At 43.4% G+C, this 19,607-nt stretch overlaps 2 protein-coding genes across 2 annotated transcripts in view; both read left to right on the forward strand.

The window, feature by feature from the left end:
- The window catches only part of HNRNPU (heterogeneous nuclear ribonucleoprotein U), a 458,517-nt gene that overhangs the window by 332,880 nt on the left and 106,030 nt on the right, over positions 1-19,607 (forward strand). The gene's annotated exons all lie outside the window — the stretch shown is intronic.
- The window catches only part of SPAST (spastin), a 118,090-nt gene that overhangs the window by 75,410 nt on the left and 23,073 nt on the right, over positions 1-19,607 (forward strand). Inside the window, exons 8-10 of the mRNA XM_082248942.1 lie at positions 13,672-13,746; positions 13,830-13,905; positions 17,104-17,175. Coding sequence (XP_082105068.1) covers positions 13,672-13,746; positions 13,830-13,905; positions 17,104-17,175 — 223 coding nt within the window. The remainder of the gene's footprint in view (positions 1-13,671; positions 13,747-13,829; positions 13,906-17,103; positions 17,176-19,607) is intronic.

Raw genomic sequence — 19,607 nt, forward strand, 5'->3', positions numbered from 1 at the left:
ATATCCTTCTTATCCATTGCCTGTGTCAGTTTTATTGTCCCTGTGGGGGTCTCATTGTGCTTGTGTGTGGTGCGGTGGGCTGCGCTCGCCGCGCTTGTTAAAGGGGCAGTTAACCCTTTATTATCCGGCATTTGTAATAGGGGCAATGGATTCTCAGGAGGGCAAATTTCCTACCGCCTTGGTGGAAAGCCAGGGGACCGCTGTTTCCCCCCCAGGGGGGGATTTAGCCACTATTGTGGCTGGCCTTGCTGCTCAGGTGCAGATGCTGGTGGCTGCTCAATCTACTAAAAGACCCAGAGTTTCTCTTTACTCTGATTCTGAGGGTGAAGGTGATGGGGCTGTTATGGCGGGGGCCTCCTTATCGGGGTCCCGCTCCTCCCTGGATCTAGTGGGGTCCGAGGTGGAGGCTGAAGTTGAAGGGGTTGATAATTCTCCCCCTGGCTCGCCTGAAGAGCTTGCAATCATGGATGAATTGATTGCTTCCATAAAACAAACGCTGCGTTTGCAGGATGAAGTGTGTCCCCCCGCTGCCTTGGCGGCTTATGGGACGCAGAGAAAACGCAGGACGCCGCAGGTTTTTCCCTGCAATGATGATTTTCAGCGCGCTGTTAAGGAACAATGGCGCAATCTGCGCAAACCTTTTGCTGTACCAAGTAGGTTCAAGCTGCGTTATCCTTTCTCGCCTTCCACTGATGAAAGGTGGTGTGTGCCACCCCCAGTGGATCACGCAATTGCGGTTTTAAACCAATCCACTGCGATTCCTGCAGAGGATTCCCCTGTGTTCCGTGATGCCACGGATAGGAGATTGGAGTCTCTTGCCCGTCATACTTATTCTGTTACGGATTCTATGCTTAAGGCTCTGTTTGCCTCTCTCATGGCGGCCCAGGCGGTCGCAAGTTGGACGCAGATGCTTAGGCGCGTCCTAGTGGCCGATTCGGCCTCGCCGGCGACCCTGGATATGGTGGATCAAATCCACCAGGGTGTCATGTATCTGTGTGATGCGGACTTGGACCTAGTCCCGTTGGCTGCACGTGTGCACAGCGTGGCGGTGTTGTCTCGCCGCCTGGTTTGGTTGAAATGTTGGTCGGTGGACCAGTCTTCACGTAAGACCTTAGCCAATCTGCCTTATGATGGGTCTCGCCTTTTTGGGGAGTCCTTGGATGTGTTGATTAAGGGGATCACCGGAGGTAAGAGCACTCTATTGCCCCATTTCCCCAAGGCTAAGGGGGCTTCTGGGAAGAAGCATGCTAATTTTCGGCCCCCTCAGGGGTCCTTTCGTGCCTTTCGGTCGCACTACAAGGGCAAACCGTTCAAAGGTCAAGGCTCTCAGAAGAAGCCCTGGTCTGGAAAACAGAAGTCCGGTCAATCCGGATCCGCAGCGCCCTCACCCAGTTTTGGGGTGGGGGGACGCTTGCTCGGTTTTCTTCAGCCCTGGTTGGCCCGCGTGCGGGACAGAAGGGTTCAGGAGATCGTTCGATCTGGTTACAAGATCGAGTTTCTCTCTCGGCCGGAGAGCAGATTTTTTCCCTCAAATCTTCAACTGTCTCCAGAGCGTTTACGGGACCTGCACCTGGCGGTGCGGGACCTGAGGGCTCAGGGAGTGGTAGTTCCGGTGCCTCATCGGGACAGATTTCGGGGGTTTTATTCCAATCTGTTCACCGTGCCCAGAAAGGAGGGCAAGGATCGTCCAATTCTGGACTTGAAGGCTCTGAACCGCTCTGTGCGGGTTCGCAAGTTCCGCATGGAATCCCTGCGGTCGGTGGTGGCTGCCCTGGTTCCGGGGGAATTCATGGCCTCCATCGATTTGAAGGATGCGTATCTTCACATCCCCATTTTCGAGGGTCACCAGAGGTACCTTCGATTTGCCATTGCGGAGGATCACTACCAGTTCGTGGCGTTGCCTTTTGGTCTCGCCTCGGCTCCGCGGGTCTTCACCAAGGTGCTTGCACCGGTTCTGGCATTATTGAGGGCCCAGGGCATTTCTGTCCTGGGGTATCTGGACGACATTCTGGTTCGGTCTGCGACCAGCCAGGGTCTGGAGAAGGACCTGTCTGTCACGATGCAAACTCTGCAGGAGTTTGGTTGGACGATAAATTTTCCAAAGTCGTCACTGAGTCCGTCGGTTCGTCTTCCCTACCTGGGAATGATTCTGGACTCGGTGCAGGCGAAGGTCTTCCTGCCGGAAGACAAACTCAGAACTCTTCAGAAGGAAGTCAGGTCCCTCAGGGACGTTCCGCACTCGTCTCTGCGGACGTGCATGAGATGTCTGGGATTGATGGTCTCGGCCTTCGAGGCGATTCCCTTCGCCCAGTTTCACACGCGGGGTCTCCAAGCGGAGATCCTGTCCATGTGGGACGGGCGACCTCAATCTCTGGATCTTCAAATCTCGTTGAGTCATCGCACCAGAAGAGACCTTCTGTGGTGGCTCCAGTCCCCGATGGTGTCCGGGGGCAAGTCGTTTCGTCCTATCTCGTGGACGGTAATCACCACGGATGCCAGCCTGTCGGGCTGGGGTGGTGTTCTGGGCGTTCTGTCCGCCCAGGGGACTTGGTCGGAGGGGGAGTCCTCCCTTCCGATCAACATTCTGGAATTGCGTGTGATAAATCTGTCTTCATCGCTGGACGGACCGGCTGCAGGGCTGCCCGGTTCAGGTGCAGACGGACAATGCCACGGCGGTGGCCTACATCAACCACCAAGGGGGCACCAGGAGTGCCCGAGCGGCTCGAGAAGTGGCCGACATTCTGTCTTGGGCCGAGACTCATGTCCCGGCGATAACGGCGGTTCACATTCCGGGGGTGGAGAACTGGCAGGCGGACTATCTCAGTCGCCAGACCCTGGATCAGGGGGAATGGTCCCTCCACCCGGCTGTCTTCCAGATGTTGTGCGCGAAGTGGGGTCTTCCAGATGTGAACCTGTTCGCGTCTCGTCTCAACAACAAGGTGAGAAGGTTCGTGGCAAGGACGCGCGACCGTCGGGCAGACGCGTCGGATGCGTTAGTGGCCCCGTGGCATCAGTACAGGCTGATGTACGCGTTTCCACCGATTCAGTTGCTGTCCAGGTTCCTTCGCAGGTTACACTCGGAACGCAGCACGGTGATTCTTGTGGCACCGGACTGGCCTCGCCGGTCCTGGTACGCAGACCTCGTGAATCTGGCGGTCGACGCCCCGTGGCGTCTGCCTCTTCGAGACGATCTCTTGTCTCAAGGACCGATATACCATCCTGCTTTACAGTCGCTGGCTTTGACGGGCTGGCTGTTGAGACCGAGGTCCTGAGGGAGAAGGGTCTCTCCCCAGAGGTCGTTCATACCTTGATCAACGCGAGGAAGTCTTCCTCGGGGAAGGTTTATTACCGTATTTGGAAGGCCTATTTTGCCTGGTGTGAGTCCAGGGGGTTTTCACCCCGCACGTACTCGGTTTCCCGAGTGCTGTCCTTCCTTCAAACGGGTGTCGATCAGCGTTTGGCGCTGGCTACGATAAAGGGTCAGGTGTCTGCGCTGGCCGTTCTGTTTCAACGTCCCGTGGCTTCCAACTCCTTGGTTGGCACTTTTGTTCAGGGAGTGCGGCATCTGGTTCCTCCTAGGAGGGATCCTCTGCCCCCTTGGGACTTGAATCTCGTTCTATCTGTGTTACAACGTGCTCCTTTTGAACAGATCAGGGAGATCTCGTTGTCTATGTTGTCCAAAAAGGTCGCCTTTTTGGTTGCGATCACTTCGGCTCGCAGAGTGTCGGACCTGGCGGCTTTGTCCTGCAAGTCTCCGTATCTGGTTGTTCATTTGGATAAGGTGGTCTTGCGACCTAATCCTTCTTCTTTTCTTCCGAAGCGAGTTTCGGAATTCCATCTTAATGAGGATATTGTCTTGCCTTCGCTGTGCCCGGAGCCTAAACATCCAAAGGAGGTGAGATTACATTCTTTGGATGTTGTTCGGGCGATAAGGGTTTACCTTAAATCGACTGAGTCTTTTCGAAAGACGGACTCCTTGTTTGTTCCAGAGGGTCCTCGGAAGGGCATGGCGGCGTTGGCCTCTTCCATCGCCAAATGGATCAGGCAGACCATTGAACAGGCCTATGCTTTGCAGGGGAAGGTTCCCCCTGTGCCTGTGAAGGCGCACTCTACTAGATCTCTGAGTACGTCTTGGGCCTGTCGTCATGGGGCTTCTGTGGCCCAGGTGTGTAAGGCGGCGACCTGGTCGACCGTGCATACTTTCACAAAATTCTACAAAGTAGATGTTCAGGCATCGGCGGATGCTTCCTTTGGCCGCAAGGTTCTTAGTGCGGCAATTCCCTAGGGTCCCTTGTTGGGGACCTCTGGCTGTTGGGATAAGTTTTTTATCCCCTGGTTATTTGTCTTTTCCTGGGTTGTTGCTCCTGTTGAGCACTTGTTTTTTCCTGTAGCCCAGCTGGTTTCCTTCCTTTGGTAAGGTTCCTTTCTTTGATGCGGAGACTGCGTTGCCTTTCGGCGCGGATGCGTTTCCCACCCCTCATGTTTGCACTGCTTTGGGACGTCCCCATATGTGACGAATATGAAGAGGCGGCGACTGTCGGAGGACGTAAGAGAAAACGGAATTTTTGTAAAATCTTACCTGTAAAATTCCTTTCTCTGAGTCCTCCGACAGTCGCCGCCCCCGCCCCTCTTTTGGGGTTTGGTTGTATACTCTACTGCTATTCCACTGAAACTGAGATATGGTTGCAGGAAGTAGGAGGGTATTGACTGAGGGGACCACCCCTTGAGGGTGGGATATGTTAAAAGCTTTAATGTTAACATATTCTGTTGCCTAGCTACTCCTTCGGAGCAAAGTCTAATACCCCATATGTGACGAATATGAAGAGGCGGCGACTGTCGGAGGACTCAGAGAAAGGAATTTTACAGGTAAGATTTTACAAAAATTCCGTTTTATTGCTAAAGCATTTTTTTTTTTTTTTTAAAGTTTTAAAAGAATTTATTGGAATGTAAGTAATAACATTACAGAAATATATTGTTACAAATAGGTAATTTACAGCATTGTTATAAACAGTAAAAAGATTTAAAAAAAAAGGACATCACTGAGTAGGATGTTTCAGTCACAATAATACAATCCAACACTCAAGTAATAGGCTTCACCATGTAATGAATATTCGTCTATTATAATATCAACATTACTCTATCTCTATATGGTTGAACGTGCTAGACTGGGTTTGTTTGCCAATTTCTCATAGACTGCCACACAAGAGAGTAGCAAAGGCAAGGAGGGCAGCACAGCTAAGTACTTGGAAAAATTTCTACAACGTGAGAATGTAAATAACCATCAACTGATTACCCTGGACATATTCAGAATGTAACATAACAGAGGTAGTTCCCCAAGCCTTTTAGGTACCACTCCACATCTAGTGTGAGGTGGAGTAGCCACGATCTGCCCACCCGCCATGCACCCCCTCTGGGACCAAACTGTGCGGGAGGTTGACAAACCCGTCCACTCAAAGAGCTGTTCAAGTAAAAGTTTTAACTTTTGTGTGCTTTTGTTCGCCATAGATCCCAGTATGCTTCAAATTTAGTGACCACACCATCTCTATATGCTAGAATTTGTTTCAAGTCCTGGGTTTCATTTACCAACATTTTAACCTCTCCAATGCTAGGTACAGTATTTGATTTCCAATGCCTGATGATAATGGACCTCGCAGTCATTGTTATGTGCATTGATATTGGGCGTATTGGGGTGGGAAGATTAGAAATGTTTATGCTCAAGATAGCCTGTTCTATGCTGGGTTTACATCTCACTCCTGTAACTTTTGAGATTAGTGAAAACAAATCGGTCCAAAAACTATGCAGGTAAGAACAGGACCATAACCTATGTACTAAAGTGCCTACATGGCTGCACTGCTTTCAGCACAAATTGGAGTTGCCTTTAGTTAATGTAGTTATAATGTATAGTGTAAGATACCAACATGGGTGGATTTTTTGGGCCATTTCCCAATAGTTTGCACATTTGGAGTAGTCCTAATTATCAGAAATTGCTTTCAACCACTGTTGGTCGGTAAAGGATTGGGTGAGATCTTTCTCCCAGTTTAAAAGGGCTGAGGCCTTGTTGAAAACTGTTTTGGGAGTGAAGTAGCTGATAAAACAATGTGATACCTTTTTGGCTTTAGTATCTTTAGAATGCCAAAAGGTCCATGCCTTCTTTGAGACCTTCACCGGTGTTGGGTTGTAGTGGCCTATGAATGATGATAACCTGGCGTATGTGAAGAACTCTGAAGCAGGTAATTTGAATTTTTGAAACAGACTAAAAGGGAAGGATGTGACCTTCAGCCAACATATCTCCCAGATTGTGCAACTGTAGTTACTTCCATTTCCTAAATGTAATATCTGGGCACAGGCAGGAGATTGAGTCTAGAGAGACTGGAATTTCAATAGGTTCCTTTTACTATCACTCCATATTTATTAAGATATTGCCAAGCTGAGAGAGTAGCTGTAATTGTTGGGCTATTCTTATGAGCAGCTTCCCCTGAGATAGTGGATGCTGATTTAAGAGATTTTGGGCTTAGCAGACCTTTTTCTAGATTGCTCCAGTGTTTCCCTTGTGAAGCCATATAGTAGTCCTTCAAATTTGGAACTCCTATACCGCCAACTAGTCTGTGCTTATGTAAGATATTTTGGGAGCATCTCACCTTGCCGTCTGCCCATATGAATTTTGATAGTTGTTTCTGCATGAGTGTAAAAAATGAAGAAGGGATAGGTATGGGGAGTGTCCTAAAGTGGGGTAATAATAGCATCTTATATGCCGCCAATTTCCCCGACCAAGATAAATAGTATTTGCGTAACCTAGACATTTCTTGTTGAAACTTTGAAATTAGAGGGAGGAAGTTGGTATTGTATAAATCCGTATGGGATGCTGTTAGTTCGATGCCCAGATATGGAAGCAATTTTGGAGTCTACTGGTATGGAAAATGTATTTGCAGTGTTTGCATTGTGGATTTCTCTATCAGTAAACCCAATATGTACGCCTTAGAAGCGTTTACTTTATAATAGGAGATCTGGTTAAATGACAAGAGGACCTCATGTACTGCTGGAAGAGAGACTAATGGGTCTGAGAGGTAGACAGTATAATATCGTCTGCAAACAGTGTGATTGTATGGTATGTATCTGTGGCCAAGATCCCTTTTATCTTGGGGTGTGTCCTAACTTTTTCTGCCAGTGGTTCCATGAGCAAGGCAAAGATCAAGGGGGAAAGTGGACACCCCTGTCTCGTGCCATTGGTTATTTGGAACTCATTTGAGAACATCCCCTCTGCAAAAACGAATTGTTTGAAGATTGATGAAGATTTTATAGTATCTATTACCATTGAGCATTTTTTATCATCTACTTTCACACATATATTTATGGTTCACCGATTTTAGAGTTATCTGCGCTGATTTTTTACTTCTTTTGTATACCTTTTTGTATGTGGTGACACTACAGAATTGGCAGCAGATTTCTGGTGCTCCATTGATCTTCCTCTGTCGCCTCCTCATTTCCGTTCCCTTCTTTCTATTTGGTAGCGCATAGGTTTTTTTACATATAGCAGAGAGTATATTTCCCCCCTAAACCAAATTTCGCCAACACGTATGGTAAGTACCCCCAGTGTATCCTGTTGAATTGAAAAAAGATGGTGTACTCGCGCCTAGGTAATTTAATTATGGTAATTTGGGAAGCAGCAAGTATTCAAGAACACTACCAAGGTAGTGATCTCATAGGTAAATGATAGATGTGTAAATGACCGCGCTACCCTAATAATTTCCTGTGACAGTATAAATATAAATATAAAAAAAATAAAAAATTATAAAAAGTGCCTGTGCAATCTTATAACCAATGCTCATATAGTACCTTAGTAGGATGGATAAACAATATATTACTCTGAAATACCGTGATACCTCTTAAAGTGCAACGTGCTGATAATAAATATACTGTAAAATATACCACTCAAGAGATAGATAAATAGATATAATAAATATAAATGTCCAATGCAATCAAGTCCATAAAGTGAATACAAAAAAGATTGTGCAAAAAACGTGCTCAAACACTGCCGGTGTGGGGATGAAAGTGCTGCGTGCCGGTGATCCTTGGGTTCTCACTCTGTGCCCAGGGGTAAGGTAGCACACTTACCGGAAGGTGTGGATTCCAATGGCATACGCCAAAAGGAATCGAAATCGCTTTGTCTGCTGCTCCTGTATATCGATAGGTGGGTGGATGGTCTCCTTATGGATATAGGTAAGCGTTCCGCATGGAAGAAAGAAGGTAGAAGCTCCTCGTAGTGTAAAAAGGTTTTTCCTTTTATTAAACTTCAACTTCATAAAATCGAATCAACATCAATCTTCCCATACAGCTTCCAAGAATAAATCCATAAAAACCCCCGATCAGTGATGCAGACTTTAAAAACACTCCAAATGTGGTAAAAAACACTCCAGATAAAAACGTAAGGTGACACAGCAAAAACAAACTCGACCCAAAAAATGAACTGTGGGGTCAATATGGTAATGAGAAACGCTCTTAGAGCTCCTATGGTGCCTCGCGGCTGGGATACCTCATAGGATGCTGGCTGTAACCGCTAACTCGCGCCGAACCCGGAAGTCGGAATCTCGGCGTGCGGTCCAGCTACTGACTCAGAGCGAGGCAACGTGCGTGCCAACTTGACGCGTTTCGTCAAGTCACTTCCGAAGACGTCACACTCTGACGAAACGCGTCAAGTTGGCACGCACGTTGCCTCGCTCTGAGTCAGTAGCTGGACCGCACGCCGAGATTCCGACTTCCGGGTTCGGCGCGAGTTAGCGGTTACAGCCAGCATCCTATGAGGTATCCCAGCCGCGAGGCACCATAGGAGCTCTAAGAGCTTTTCTCATTACCATATTGACCCCACAGTTCATTTTTTGGGTCGAGTTTGTTTTTGCTGTGTCACCTTACGTTTTTATCTGGAGTGTTTTTTACCACATTTGGAGTGTTTTTAAAGTCTGCATCACTGATCGGGGGTTTTTATGGATTTATTCTTGGAAGCTGTATGGGAAGATTGATGTTGATTTGATTTTATGAAGTTGAAGTTTAATAAAAGGAAAAACCTTTTTACACTATGAGGAGCTTCTACCTTCTTTCTTCCATGCGGAACGCTTACCTATATCCATAAGGAGACCGTCCACCCACCTATCGATATACAGGAGCAGCAGACAAAGCGATTTCGATTCCTTTTGGCGTATGCCATTGGAATCCACACCTTCCGGTAAGTGTGCTACCTTACCCCTGGGCACAGAGTGAGAACCCAAGGATCACCGGCACGCAGCACTTTCATCCCCACACCGGCAGTGTTTGAGCACGTTTTTTGCACAATCTTTTTTGTATTCACTTTATGGACTTGATTGCATTGGACATTTATATTTATTATATCTATTTATCTATCTCTTGAGTGGTATATTTTACAGTATATTTATTATCAGCACGTTGCACTTTAAGAGGTATCACGGTATTTCACAGTAATATATTGTTTATCCATCCTACTAAGGTACTATATGAGCATTGGTTATAAGATTGCACAGGCACTTTTTATAATTTTTTATTTTTTTTATATTTATACTGTCACAGGAAATTATTAGGGTAGCGCGGTCATTTACACATCTATCCTGTTGAATGCCTTCTCTGTGTCTAACGCGAGAAGCAGAGAAAGCTGCAACACTAATAAGGTTAATCATCCTCCTGGGGGCATCTGGAGCCTGGCTTCCGGATATGAAACCCACTTGCTCATGTTTCACAAGGCGTGGTAGAAATTCTGCCAATCTATTTACTAACAATTTGGCATATATTTTGACATCCACATTTAATATGGTTCCTTTCAAGGCTTAGGCAATGTAACTATGGTTGCTGGCAGCATTTCAGGTGGGGTGGAAGCTTGGGCCACAGCAGCATCAAAGACCGGTAATATATATGGGTTTAAAATGTCTATATAATTTTGGTAGTACTCCGATGAGAAACCATCAGGTCCAGGCGATATATTGTGTGGTTGTTTTTTGACAACCCCTTCGATCCCTGGCAAAGTAAATGGAGAGTTAAGAGATGACAGCCCCATTGAGTTAAGAGTGGCAGAGATATGGAGTGTAGAAATTCTGTAATGGAATCATTGGTTGGAGTGGTAGTAGAGGGATCTGCTTGCAGATTATATAATGAGCTAAATGGCATTAGCAATGTCTTTAGGGTTAAATACCTTTTTGCCAGTAGAGGGATGAATGAGAGATGGGATCTTGCGGTAAAGAATATTTTCTCTTTCAAAAGCATTTTTGTTATGTGGTGTGCTTATTCTGTATATTTAAAATTATTGTACAGAGTGATACACTTTTGAGATGTTTAAGCACCCTAAAAAAAAAAATATATATTTTTGGCTGCAGAATAATATAAAACAGCAGTCTTTAAATGGGGGCCCGCAGTCCGAACACAGACCAAGTGACGCTTCTTTCCAGACCATTGGGCCGCCAGTATAAATTGACACATCTCCACCACTCAGCAGTAATTGGTTGCTGGGACCGTGGGCGTCCCAGCATCCAATGAGGTCGTGTGTGCGCCCCACCCCCTGCTGCTGATTATCTCGAGGCTCTCTCTCCCTGCCGGGCCGTGAGGTAAGGTGTGACATCACATGCGCACTCCGTCCCCTGCTGCTATATGAATGCCACATCATATCCTACAGCATCCTAGCCTTAAGTAATGAAAGGGTTGGGGTGGAGGAGAGTTGAAAAGGGGAAGGAGAAAAGACTGGTGGGGATAGAGGGAGGGAAAGGATGGGCATAAGACCGAGGGGAAAGGGGTGGAAGGGTGGAAAGTAGGATCAGTAGGCGGTCCAGAAATAGAGCCAAAAGACCATAAATTGAGGTAGCCTAATATCCCAAGAGGAGAATGTGTGTACTCAAAGTAGGAGGGTAAGGTTCCTAGCTTCCACTCAAGCTGACCAGATTTTATCAAATTTTTAAAGAAAAGTTACGCCCCATATATGTAAGCTTGTAGAGGGGCAGGACTGCATTGATCATGAAGTCAGAAGTGTTGTATATGTATGCAGGACCAGACCATATGAATAAAGTTTCCCACTTCATTTAGGGCAATACTCATCAGCAGTATGATAGACAGCTGAGAATCTGAGGGGTGTTATAAAGCCTATGTATAAATTTGAGCTAGCAGAGATCATGAGGGGAAGGTACTGCTGAATCCCTTCATCCCAGTCCTCATCAGTTAAGTTCGATATATATCCCGTTGCCATGCATGATTTAATGAAGTAACCCTGGCAGTATCTTTGCAGGTGATTTTGTCTGATCCGTATTTAGTTGGACAATGCCACTGTGGCATACCAGAAAGGAATCTGTAGTGTGTAGTCTTGTCGCAGCAAGACAATTCAGATCATATCTTGGTCAGAACTTCACATTCTCGCTTTTTTTTATTTCCTAGGAGTCCTTCTGTCCACCTCTGCTTTACAAAAAGGAAATTTCCCTCCATTGTCTGGATGTGATTTTGTACTGAGAGTCTTATTTCTCAGCCGCTTCTTCGGGAGCCTGATTTTCTTGTGTTGTGGACGGACCCTGTATAAGCACTCTGGCTTCTCTGTCCACTGTCTTTAGGTGACTCAGGCAGACTTTCTAAACATTTGGTCTTCAGGATCAGATCTTACCTGTGCCTGTCAATGGACACAAAGCTGTGAGTGGCTCTTGCTTTTCTTTTCAGCATCGTGCTGCTTTTCCACCTGGTCTTCGTCTTTTGCTTCTGGTGAAAATTCAGGCCTTATTTTATGCCAGCTTTGTGTGTTAGGTCCTGCAGATGGCTTTTAGACCCTCAAGCAGCCCCTGGCTTTCTATTGTCTTTCTTGGGCCTGTTAGAGCAGGAAAATGTAGCAAACACAGGCTATGTATAAGAATAATAAGAACTCCTGTGTCCCTCAGTGGACGATAAAGAAAAATAGCATTTTGTTTTTTATTGTAAAAGCCTTTCTTGGAGTCCATTGAGGGACACAGGGCTCTCCCCCAATACTTTGTTACAAAGGCATGATGGTTGTCGGCAGGGTTTTCCGCTGCAGGCCAATGGATGTTTTTGGTCAGGGTCTATTGTGGGCAGGCAGTATAATCGGAAAGCTTAAGAATTCCCATGTACTTCAACAAACTCCAAGAAAAGGTTTTTCTGGTAAGTACAAAATCCAGTTTATTGGGGTCCTTTTGCCATTTCTGGTTACATAGTTGCCTAGTTGGTAAGGCTGAAAAAAGACACTAGTACATCCCAGTTCAGTGTGTGTTGTGTTGTGTGTGTAAACCGCTACTTGTCCAACTTTGAGTTGGCCACGTGTCATCTTGAGTGACCGGAGACTGAATACTCCAAACACTGGAATCGCCATTAAGATTTTTGTATATTGCGATTATATCCCCCCTTGAGCTTAATGTTTGTAATCATTACTCGTAATGGAGATCCTCCTTATTAGTTTTGTTGCCGTTCTTTAGAGACTCTCCAGTTCCAGCATATTCCTCCTGAGGACTGGAGAATCGAACTGGAGGGCATATTCTAGATGCAGCAGCACCAGATTTTTGTAAAGTGGTAGAACTTTGGTCTTATCTAGTCATTGCATGCTATTGCGAAGTCTGTCCTCATCTATGACCCCCAGATGTTTCTCATCCTCGATTCTCTACCTAGTGTGTAACTCGCATTCGTATTTTTAGCATCCAAGTGTATTACTTTACATTTTCCTACATTGAACCTCATTTATCATGTATTTGCCCACTTCTCTACTTTATCAAGGTCTTCTTTTAAAGTTGCTTTTTCCAAGTTATTGTCCAGCTAAGCTTTGTATGATCAGAAAACACTGAACTAATAATTCCAACCTCTAAATCATTTATGAACAAGTTAAATAGGATTGGTCCCAGGATAGAGCCCTTATAACTGCAGACCATTCAGAAGATATTTATTACCATATACTGAATGCGCGCCTGTAACCAGTTTTCTATCCAGGTACATACACGATGGTCAATACCGACAGACCTCAATTTGTGGATTTAGCATTTATGGGGTACCTTGTCAAATGCTATTGAGAAGTCTAGATACACTGCATCCACAGGCCATCTATCCAGATTACAGCTCACTTTCTCATAGATTAATAGGTTGGTCAGGCAAAAAACCATCTTTCATAAATCCATGCTGGTTACTAATAATGTTACTCTGATCTGCAAATTCTTGATATGGTCTCTTATTCCCTGCAATATTTTACAAAACTATTATTGATAGACTGACCGGCCTGTAGTTTCCAGGTATGTATCTCATCCTATTCATGAATATTGGTACCACCTTAGCATTCTACTGGTACTTTTTTCTAGCCAACGGACTTTGAAATTATTAGTACAAAGCCAGCATAACCGTCAACTAGCAGTTTCACAATTAGGTCAGCTTTGGCAATCCCTATTTCTCTCATGTCCTGTTTGTTTTGTATAACTTTATTGTTAAAGGAGGAACTGTTTTTAACAGTGTGATAAGACTATTTAAAACGTGAGAATTTCCCAATTCAACATATATGAATGAACACTCTATTTTTTCATAGGAGGGTATGTTCTTGTGCAAAGAAGAATTTCTCTGTTAAACAATTGTTTATTGCTGCTAGGTAATGTTTAATTGAAAGTAAATTTATTTTTGAAGAAAATTAATGTTTGTGCCCTATTTTGCTTCTAGCTTTTCACTGGTCTCAGAGCTCCTGCTCGAGGGTTATTGCTATTTGGCCCTCCTGGAAATGGAAAGACTATGCTGGTGAGAAATCCTTTCTACTGTAAGTTTATTTCTCCTGGATTAACTTTACATTTTCTTGATGTTTTTCTATATTTTTATTTCAGGCAAAAGCAGTGGCCGCTGAATCAAATGCAACATTTTTCAATATAAGTGCAGCAAGTCTCACTTCCAAATATGCAAGTATCTTTCTTTTTTTTTTTTTTTTTTTTTATTGAACATTGTTAAAAAAAGAAAACGCATACTTTTTGACATTCACATTATAAAAAATGGAATAGATTAAAGTAGAACAAAAGGTACAACTTTTTTAATAGTAGAGGGATTAGAACACCTCTCTGGCTTTTATTGCTATCTGTGCCCCCAATAGGGAGAGTATTTGTGATGTTTACCACTATCACCAAAAGTGAAAGTAAAAGAAAAAACAAATTTTGGGTTTTACCCTGAACATAAATACAGGGGAAATCTTGCCATGGTGGCGCTAGTTCTGCCGACCCTAAAGACAACCAGGGATTCCTTCACTACAGTGTTAATTTTGGCAGTAAATTTCAATTTAGTTTTAGTCTTAGTCTTAGGACTAAAATGGCATTTTAGTTTTAGTCCCATTTTAGTCTTCTGCAAGTGTTTTAGTTTTAGTCGTATTTAGTCGACTAAAACTCCAGTACATTTTAGTCGACTAAAACGTCCTACATTTTAGTCGACTAAAACGTCCTACATTTTAGTCGACTAAAACGTCCTACATTTTAGTCGACTAAAACGTCCTATATTTTAGTCGACTAAAACTAATTTTAGTCATCTATAATCGAATGGGTGTAGTTCAATTGTAATTTGTAATGCATTATTAAGCATTTCTCTACAATTTCCAAACTCATTATATACTACTGCTGGTCCTGGAGTGAAAAATCTAATATGTTATTATTTATGGTATTAAGCTTTGAGCATGCACCAGTGTTAATTTTGGCAGCAAATTTCGATTTAGTTTTAGTTATAGTCTTTTGACTAAAATGCCATTTTAGTTTTAGTCGTATTTTAGTCCTAAGACTCAAATGCCATTTTAGTTTTAGTCGTATTTTAGTCATCTGAATTGTTTTAGTTTTAGTCGTATTTTAGTTGACTAAAATTGTGTTAATTTAGTCGACGAAAACGTTTTAGTCGACGAAATTAACACTGCTTCACTATGGATGGATTTTCTTCTATGGGACAGGAAGTGAATGGAAATCTCTCCCAATGGGACTCAAATATATCAAAAATAAAACTGACAGGGGTTAGAAGTCTACCTTACTCTATCTGAAATGTGAAAAAGCCTTTATTTCTACTTTAACCACTTCAATACTGGGCACTTTCACCCCCTTCCTGCCCAGGCCGATTTTCAGCTTTCGGCGCTGTCGTACTTTGAATGACAAATGCGAGGTCATGCAACACTGTAATCGTATGACATTTTTACCAATTTTTTCATACAAATAGAGCTTTATTTTGGTGGCATTTAATCACCACTGGGTTTTTTATTTTTTGCTAAACAAACAAAAAAATACCGAACATTTTGGGAAAAATTTGCTTTTTTTAGTTTCTGTTTTAAAATTTCGAATAGTAGTAATTTTTCTCCTTCACTAATGTGCGCTTATGAGGCTGTATTGATGAGACCGCACGAATAGGCACTCGTAGGCGGCACTGGATAATCAGTGCCCTGATTATCTGTGTACATGTCCCTTTCTCCTTTCCTCATGCTGTCACTGCCTTTGAGGAAAGTACTGCTGATAACCGGCATGTCTGTTTACATTGTGATCAGCTGTGATTGGACACAGCTGATCACATGGTAAAGGGCCACTGGTATTGGCCCTTTACAGCAATCACAGACCACGCTGGATGCACGCCCCAGGGGGCATGCAGGAGTGGCGTGGTTCCGGGAGGATGTCCATGGATCCCCTCTCAGGACATCAGAGCCGCACTGTAGCTGTTTTTTGGCTATAGCGCGGGTCTGAAGTGGTTAAATAGTTACATGTCTGCTTTTTTCACATTGATGATAAAACAAGTGTATGCAAACTGTTATCTGTGTTGCCACCTGTAAAATTTGCTCTGTTTGGGGTATCTTGATTCTAATGTGGGACTTTTAGACATTTTAGTTACAAATAGGGAAAAGGAGATAAGGTAAAAGGGATATGGAGAGGGTAAAAAGGGGTCCTCTCTAGGGTAACACTCGACTGTTCTGACTGAATCTTTCACACCAGGGCTTCTTCTCCAGTCTTCGGACACATCCTTAGCTGGTTCCCAATGAAATGCATCCTTGATTCATCATTGAGGATATCTTGCACCACAAGTACATTTCTGTCCTTGGAGTATTTGAGCAGCTGATTACACAGGATGTCCATATGATCCCCCCCCCCCCCACAAAGCATGAAGCAAGAACAGGTGTGGGCAGTTCTAGTCTATGTTGGTCAATGTGCTGACGATCTCAGGCATTCAGCTAATCATTTTGTTGACCGTTTGTTTTACAATCTTCTTCTGCTGTAATACAAATCAATTTCCATTTTTCTTCTAGGGAAAGCATATTTTAGTTCATACTAAAGCTTCATAGATATTAATTTTTTTAATTATAGCACCTACCAATAAAGTCTTCTAATTTAGACACTGAGAAACCATACAAAGTACCGACTATTTACTAACTTCCATTACAGTCAAAGTATAGCTTGTATTGTAAGGATGTGACTGGGCGGGCTGCTATGTTTTCCAGACAAAATAGGGTCTAACCTAGTCATGGAAGGGGTATTGAAGAGTTTTGAATCTCACTGCATTTGCTGGATGACATCCAAAGAGATTCAAACCTTCTGACCTACACTGTTGATTTGATGTTAACCATAACCACTCTTCCATTTACACAAACCCAAGTTTAGTTAAGATAGCTTTAGCCTGAAGATGACTGTCTGAGGATTTGGTGGGATTGGTAAACTATAACTTCTATGAAAATTAGATGTTGGCCATGGCTTATCATTTTTGGGAAAGGGTGAGGTGATAAAATAGCTCCCTGTTGAGCTATTTTACAATTGCCTTTGCTTCCCTTAACGTCAACACCAGGAAAGACTTTGTGTTTTTACATAATATATTCAAATGTCTACTTGGCAATGTTGATAGTATGCGTAATATTAATTTAGTAATTTGAAAAAAAAAAAACTGAAAGCCTGTATGACCTACTTTTTTTAATTACAATTAATACAAATACAGATTTAAAATCTGTGCAAATTAAAAAAAATGTAAATAATGCAGTTACTTATTTTGTGCTTCATGGAGAAAAGATGACCAAGGATGCAACCTGCTTTTTAGTGCCAGCTCTTTGGTCTTGTTTTTTGTATTATTTTTATAAATCTACATATATATATTTTTTCCAGGTAGGAGAAGGGGAAAAATTAGTGCGGGCACTTTTTTCGGTGGCAAGGGAACTCCAGCCATCTATTATTTTTATTGGTAAGTAGTTCACGTTTTCAATTTGCCATCAACTGCTTTTATAATGATTTCAGCATATGTGTTCTAACACCAGCAAAGCCAGAAATTAAAGTAAATAATAATGTTGGCTCTTGATGTATGTGTTCTTTGCAGATTTCAGATAAGATTTTATTCCTTTTTCAAACCACAAATGAAATTGTGGGGCAAACAAATGCTAATGCACCATCCACATAAGTTGGCCTCTACCCCCCAAGATAAATATGAAGATACACTTGTGTAGCATCGGTAGTTCATAAAATGTTCATAAGGAGTTAATAAAAATCCCATAGGAAGGGTGTTGTAGGCAGCTTCATCTGAGACAGGAACTATTCTCTAAAATTACTGAGACAGGAACTATTCTCTATAATTACAAAAACAAATGCAAGGGGGCGCCAGCTATGTGCAGCATCAACGGGTATATTACGATTAAAAAGCCTAATATAATAATGAGATAGACATGTATGTGAGTGACCTGCAATTCCCATCTGTGATGGCTGAACAAATCACCCTACTAGACGGTGATTTCACTGAGGATGTGGTGCGAGAGGCAATAGCCTCATTGGCTGTGGGTAAAGCATCTGGGCCTGATGGACTTCCATTAGAGGTTTATAGTCTGTATATTGTGGCCCCGATTTTGGCCCAAGTATACCCAAATGCATTCTGAGAGGGGAGGCTGCCGACATCAATATACTCTGCCACGGTAGTACTCATACCAAAGCCAGACAAGGACCCAACTGATTGTGCTATCAAAAGCATCTCACTCCCTTCTTGGCCTGTTCAATTCTCCTTTCTCTAACTGACATGAAACTTTTATCCCCAGGGGAACTTGTCTTCCATACGAAAAAGGGCTTATTCGCTGAATTTCTATAACTCTGATATGACTTTGAAGATCACCAGGGCGCACTGTTGGATTACATACAAATTTGGGACATTGGATTTTAATTTCATTATTTTTTCAAAGATAACCTTTTGACCTAAGCCGATTGTCCTATAGCTCTGCTAAACATAAACTATACTATACATATAAAATCCTCACAATGATGGCCAGACACTTGAACACAGTGATTCTTCGGATCATTCACCCGGACCAAACCAGATTGATGCCGGGGAAGTCCACCTCTATAAATCTCAGAAGAACACAAATTATTGCACAACTTAAAGACCATCTACTCAACACCTGTGCACTGGCCTCACTTGATACAGCAAACTCCTTAAAAAAGATATACACTGTAAAATGTGGACCTTTTTCCATACCCAGGAAGCACAAGTAATGTGTACAGCTGCCCATATAAATGAATGGCTGTGCACAGATGTAGATGGGTATATTCCAGTACTGACATAAAGGCATTAATTTCTCCGGGAATACACCCATACACTATTTGCTTATTTGCCGGAGTATCAACGTACAACCATGCACAGCCATTTATTTACATGAGCAGCTGTATACAGTGCTGGTGCTTCTGGGTGCAAAAAAAAAAAAAAAAGTCAAAATTTTGACAAAAGCAACTAAGTGCATAAGGCCATATAAAAAATATTTCCTCCCCAGAGTAAATATAAGTTGCAGTGATGATGACATTTTATGTTGGCTGTGCAAACGTCAGTTGCTTATGTAATATTTTGTTAAAACGCACAGAAATAAAAATACAGGTGCAGCTCATTAAATTAGAATGTCATTAAAATGTTAGGCCCCATTCACACTGTCTGTCCGTCGGACGGACTCCATTTATCTCAGCGGGGGATCGATCCGCCGATCCCCCGCTGAGCAGGAGGCTGACAGCTGTTCTCCGCGCTGTGTACGGAGACACAGCTGTCAGTTCCCCATACATCTTTATGGGGGAATCATATGGGAATGGACCGCCGGTCCGTTCTCATCCGATCCGCTGGATGGATGGAAAATAGGGTTTCCATCCGTCCAGATTTGTCGGATCGGATGCCAGCGGACATGTCTCCGCTGACATCCGATGCCCCATAGGGATTGTATGGGGGGACCGTTCAGATCCCCAAAAAAAAAAAAAAAAAAACGGGACAGGCGGATCTAAACGGTCCACCTGTGTGAAAGAGCCCTTAATTTATTTCAGTAATTCAATTCAAAAAGTGAAACTCCTGTATTTTATATTGATGTGTTACACACAAAGTGATATATTTTAAGCATTTCTTTCTCTTAATTTTGATAAATATGGCTTACTGCTAGTGAAAATCCAAAATTTTGTATCTCAGAAAATTAAAATATTCCAGGAGACCATTAAAGGATTTTTAATACAGAAATGTTGGTTTACTGAAAGGTATGTCCATGTACAGTATAGTGTACACTCAATACTTGGTCGGGGCTCCTTTTGCATGAATTACTGCATTATTGCGGCGCAGGCATGCGGGCAATCAGCTTGTGGCACTGCTGAGGTGTTATGGAAGCCCAG

The sequence above is a fragment of the Pelophylax lessonae genome (genome assembly GCF_965119305.1).
Source record: "Pelophylax lessonae genome assembly, chromosome: 3".
NCBI lineage: Eukaryota > Metazoa > Chordata > Amphibia > Anura > Ranidae > Pelophylax > Pelophylax lessonae.